At 44.1% G+C, this 5,847-nt stretch overlaps 1 protein-coding gene across 4 annotated transcripts in view; it reads left to right on the forward strand.

Moving 5' to 3' along the window:
• Positions 1-2,437, forward strand: part of MEIS1 (Meis homeobox 1) — a 138,123-nt gene extending 135,686 nt beyond the window's left edge. For 2 of the 4 annotated variants that reach the window (XM_043603526.1, XM_043603527.1), the window contains exon 13: positions 891-1,004. Coding sequence is in view for 2 of the 4 variants with exons in the window: in XM_043603524.1 (XP_043459459.1) it covers positions 891-1,174 (284 nt within the window). In the remaining 2 variants the exon portion in view is untranslated. Of the gene's footprint in view, positions 1-890 lie in introns of all 4 variants that reach the window. The other 2 variants (XM_043603524.1, XM_043603525.1) reach the window with 1 other exon arrangement.
• Positions 2,438-5,847: the final 3,410 nt, after the last annotated feature.

The raw sequence follows: 5,847 nt of genomic DNA on the forward strand, positions 1-5,847 counted from the left end.
CATCTTTTTTGATTAAAGAGCTGTGGGTACAGTATATTTTATAAGCAATTTTCATTAGTTCAAAAATGTTCCTTTAGGCTAGATTAAGCAGCCATTCATTGCTAGAGCCTGGAGACCTTATTCGAAGGTGTTCATCGTATTCACAGTACACTATTACTTAGAACTAAAGCCAATTGAACCTACTTAGCAATAGCGTTATGCCTTTCACCCTTGATGATTATGGAGCTTATAGCTCTCAGAAACAATACACCTGTCAGTTTCCATCAACTATAGCAATCCATGCAGAAGACAAGAGGCCCCTCAAAGCAGGAGGGGTATTGTTTTAGGTCCAATTTTTCTTATTGTTCTCAAAATCATTGTAAGGTGGACAGGGTTTTGTGAAGGCTTTCTTTCCCCCAGCTCTAAGAAACCACAAGGAAGGAATTCATTGACAACTGTTACTGTTTATCATTATCATTATTATTATTATTCTTTTTTAAAGTACAGGTTTCGCTACATAATCAGCCTTAGTAAAGCCTGTCTAGTTCCGATTCATGGGAGATGTTTCCTGACCAGTGCGGTGTGCTCTTGTGCTCTTGGTAGAGAATGTTTCAGGGAACAAAAGTGCTTCTTCAGACCAGACCTCAAATAACAGTTTTATTTTTTCAAATAAATAAGACCTCAGTAGGCGGACCTGATAACAGTGGCGATGAAAGGAAAATAGTCACAAAATGTGAGTTTCCAGCATGGCATCTCTCATTTTATCCTCTTCTGCGTGAATCAGAAGTATTCAGAACTATGTTCCCTTAATCACAATGTTCCCTGGCTTTCATAGGATTGCCACAGCCAGAACCCCACTATTGCTTTTTCATAATATTTTCTTTTTGTTTCTTTCTTTTGAATTTCTACAGGGCTGCAAAGTATGCCAGGGGAGTATGTAGCTCGGGGTGGTCCAATGGGTGTGAGTATGGGACAGCCAAGTTATACCCAACCCCAGATGCCCCCCCATCCTGCTCAGCTGCGTCATGGGCCCCCCATGCATACGTACATTCCTGGACACCCTCACCACCCAACAGTGATGATGCATGGAGGACCGCCCCACCCTGGAATGCCAATGTCAGCATCAAGCCCCACGGTTCTTAATACAGGAGACCCAACAATGAGCGGACAAGTCATGGACATTCATGCTCAGTAGCTTAAGGGAATATGCATTGTCTGCAATGGTGACTGATTTCAAATCATGTTTTTTCTGCAATGACTGTGGAGTTCCATTCTTGGCATCTACTTTGGACCAAGGAGCATCCCTAATTCTTCATAGGGACTCTTAAAAAGCAGGAAATACCAACCGAAGTCAATTTGGGGGACATGCTAAATAACTATATAAGACATTAAGAGAACAAAGAGTGAAATATTGTAAATGCTATTATACTGTTATCCATATTACGTTGTTTCTTATAGATTTTTTAAAAAAAATGTGAAATTTTTCCACACTATGTGTGTTGTTTCCATAGCTCTTCACTTCCTCCAGAAGCCTCCTTACATTAAAAAGCCTTACAGTTATCCTGCAAGGGACAGGAAGGTCTGATTTGCAGGATTTTTAGAGCATTAAAATAACTATCAGGCAGAAGAATCTTTCTTCTTGCCTAGGATTTCAGCCATGCGCGCTCTCTCTCTATTTCTCTCTCTCTCTCTCTCTCTCTCTCTCTCTCTTTCTCTCTTTTCCTCTCTTTCCCTCTCTCTAGCCTGGGGCTTGAATTTGCATGTCTAATTCATTTACTCACCATATTTGAATTGGCCTGAACAGATGTAAATCGGGAAGGATGGGAAAAACTGCAGTCATCAACAATGATTAATCAGCTGTTGCAGGCAGTGTCTTAAGGAGACTGGTAGGAGGAGGCATGGAAACCGAAAGGCCGTGTGTTTAGAAGCCTAATTGTCACATCAAGCATCATTGTCCCCATGCAACAACCACCACCTTATACATCACTTCCTGTTTTATGCAGCTCAAAAACATAGACTGAAGATTTATTTTTAATATGTTGACTTTATTTCTGAGCAAAGCATCGGTCATGTGTGTATTTTTCCATAGTCCCACCTTGGAGCATTTATGTAGACATTGTAAATAAATTTTGTGCAAAAAGGACTGGAAAAATGAACTGTATTATTGCAATTTTTTTTGTAAAAGTAGCAGTTTGGTATGAGTTGGCATGCATACAAGATTTACTAAGTGGGATAAGCTAATTATACTTTTTGTTGTGGATAAACAAATGCTTGTTGATAGCCTTTTTCTATCAAGAAACCAAGGAGCTAATTATTAATAACAATCATTGCACACTGAGTCTTAGCGTTTCTGACGGAAACAGTTTGGATTGTATAATAACGCCAAGCCCAGTTGTAGTAACGTTTGAGTGCAGTAATGAAATCTGAATCTAAAATAAAAACAAGATTATTTTTGTCATGCTGACTCCACTGCTTGAAAAATTTGTTTACTGCCCCCCCCCAAATTTTCAGTGATCAGTGCAGTAAAGATGAAAATTAATTTTAGCTCCCTAAGACATATATGTACTTGAAAATTTTAACCACAAAGTAAATTATTTGATAATAGTCACTGATTTCTTTAAGCTGGTTTAATGAATTCCTAATATCAGCAAATTTAAGGCCTAAGGGCACTAAACTAACTCTAGACTCAGATTGCATCCAACAGAATTACTCACCTAGTATCGGTGACATTATTCTTGCACATAATGGTAAACCTAAGTACAGAGGTAAGTCTTTTACTAAGAACATTACCTAGAATGAGCAGTATATGCTTATTAGGAAATTAACTATGTGAATTGAAGAGACCAGACTTCAAAATCTAATTTTTATAAATATGCTCTATGTTCTCATTGGATAAAACTGGTTATTAACCAATTTTCCAGAACAGCTGTACAGAATATCTGCGTGGCAGCCAGCTAAATGGTACAAAATAACATGTTTAAGCTGGAATGGCTTATAATTTTATTTAAATAAAATCGCTGCTATAAAAAGTGCTTCCCAAAGCTAAGGAAAATATACAAATATTTTAATTAAGGCAATTTCTCTGTAAAAAAAAAAAAAATCATCCTTTTAGGAGTGATTGCTTTGTAAACAAAGGATGGGTCAGAGGAGAGAGCCTTAAACTCAAGGCTGACGTTCAGGCCCATGTCACCCTATAAACCCGCCCCGAACAATTCTATTTTCTATTTGAAAAGAGAAACCAGCTGTGGGTTGGGTTTACTAGGTGACGTGTGATTGACTGACTCACCTGCTGGAGCAGCCCCGCGCATTCTCACCTTTTGTTTATTGGGCCTTGTTTCTAAACACGTGGATGCGCAGACCGAGAGAAGCTCCACCAGCAGCAGCAGCAGCAGCAGCAGCAGCCTTCGCGCGCAGCGCCCTCCGCCCCACCCCGCCCCCACCCCATGTGTGGGATTGTTTAAATTTCTTATTTGGACCCAGTGGCAATTCTTCGGCGACATAAATACTCCATATTTAGTGAAATAATTCTCTTTTGAGAGCTGGTTAGTGGCGGTGAACAACCATTTATTTACTTTAAAAATTAATAATAAACTTTATAAACTACCCATCCATTTGCCCCTCCTCCCCAGTACAAGCTTGGGTGAGTAGGTTATTTTCAGCCTTTCTTCTCGACGGTGCTCTCGCTGGTTGGGGGAGGGAAAGAAAGGGGAGGAGGGAGGGAGGGAGGCAGAGAAGGAGAGAGAGAGAGATGGGAAGGGGGGAGTGGAGAGAGGCGGGCACTAGGAGAAGGAGTAGGGTACCAGTGAAGAAGAATCAGGGAATATGGAGACTATGAAGAATCACGACCATTAGTGTCCAGTGAATTAGAAAAAATAAAACAAACTGTGTTCTTTCCCTGTGTTCCCTGCTCTGTGTGGCGGTTTTGTGAGGGCCTTGCTCTCCGCAGATCCTTTCTCCCCTTGCCTGGACACCCCCACTCCCCCTTAATGCGATTTTAGCTTTCCTCTTGTAAATTTCAGAGCCAGCTCGGAGGTTATGGAGGACACTTATCTGAAAGAAAGAAAGAATAGAGGTGCTGAGGGTGTTTTTGATGTTTCTTAAAAGGCAAAAACAAAACGCCCTCTTCTAAACAAGGGCACACAATTGTACCTGCTTTTTATTTTTATTGGGGGGGGGGTGCTGGTTGAATGAGACTTTTTAGTATGATTTAAATATTTTTTTAAAGAAAACTAAAAATATTTTACCCTATCATATTTAATCAGCTGTAATTATAACACATTCGAAATGAATAATATGCCTTGACAGTATTTTTATTGTTATTGTTCATTGCATGATGTTCGACTGCTTTAGAAGCACAGGAAAGAGAAGTAAACGCGCTACAAATGGGGAATTACCCTCGTTTAGCATTAAAATTCATTTAGATAAAATTGCCACAAACATTTAAATGGGAAGATTAGTTCCCCCTCACGCCTTATTGCACTCGCTCAATGGTTCCGTTAAGAACATTTTACACGTTGGAAATTCCGTCTTCTCAGACGGCTTGCTGTTTCCTAGTTACCCACATTCAAAGCAAAGGCAGCAGCAAAGGCAGCAGCAAAGGCGGCGGCGGCGGCGGCGGCGGCGGCAGCAGCAGAGAGAGAGAGAGAGAGAGAGAGAAAAAAAAGTTTTGGCAACTGGTCTGCAATTCATCCGCTGCCGGCCCCAGCCTCCCCTCCGCCCACGGCAGTCCGCCCCCCACCCAGCACCTTTCCCCACCCCACTTCTTCTCTCCCGATTAAGTAATTTGCCGAGTCCCGTCCCCCGGAAAACCAGTTGCTTAGGGGTGTAGTATTTGAATGTGATGTTAAAATACAAAGACATTTGTATGTCTCCCTTCTCTCGCTTCTGCTCTGAGTTGAGGCTTCCGTCTGAAAGTGCTGAGTTTCTAACGTCGCCTACTCTGAGGCCCCAAGGCACGTTTTTGGGCTTTCCTTCTTGCCAGGACATTTCCAGGAAATGCACCACTGTTTCTTGCTTGTGTTAGAAACGTGTGAAAGAATTAGTCTGAAAAGTCTTTGCAACGTCTAGTTTCTCCCTCTCCTTTTCTTCTCTCTCTCTTCGTCTCTCTCCCTCCCCTTCCCTCCTCCCTCCCACTCCCCCTCCCTCCCCTCGCAGAGCCGCAGGAAAAGAAGAATGTCGGCTTCGACTGCCATCTTTTGGGGATTTGGAAAAACGACTCGGTAGGAAACGGAGGGAGGCGGAGGCGCGGGGGGTGGGGGGAACCCCCTTATTATCCTGTGTCGGAACTGGCTCCCTTAATCTGATGCTTAAATATTTGATGTGGAAAAATTACCCATAAAATTAGTTACTAACAATTTCAAATTGAAATCACTTATCGAATTATAAACGCATTAAAGCTGTATGGATGGTATTAGGAGTTCCTTGGGAGGCAGCGGGTGTCTCCTTGCAGTGCGCCCGGCCGGCGAGTTTCGCCCCGGGGAGAGGCACCCCCGCGGAGCCCGGGGAGGACTGCGGGCAGGCCGGCGCGGCGCTCGGGCGCGGGGTCCGGGCCTGGGGGACCTCGCCTGCGGGACCTAGAGCGCGGCCAGGCCTGGACTGAGGCTCCGGCGAGCTGGGCTGGCGGCGGGGGGGGGGGCGGGGAGGAGGGAGGGGAAGGAGCGGCGGTGGGAGGCTCCGACCCCGGGGCACAGGCGCCTACCAGAAAACTTCGTAGTCAACTCGAAAGCTTCTGAAAAGGAAAAACGAGAGCCCAACCCGGCCCCTCCCGCGCGCGTCTCCCACGCGGCACGCAGATTTTGCGCTCCGGGTCGGTTGCTGTGTGCAGCGCCCCCCCAAGTCTGCATGTCAGGGCGGGAGGCGAGACGCCGG

Source organism: Prionailurus bengalensis, chromosome A3, assembly GCF_016509475.1.
Source record: "Prionailurus bengalensis isolate Pbe53 chromosome A3, Fcat_Pben_1.1_paternal_pri, whole genome shotgun sequence".
NCBI lineage: Eukaryota > Metazoa > Chordata > Mammalia > Carnivora > Felidae > Prionailurus > Prionailurus bengalensis.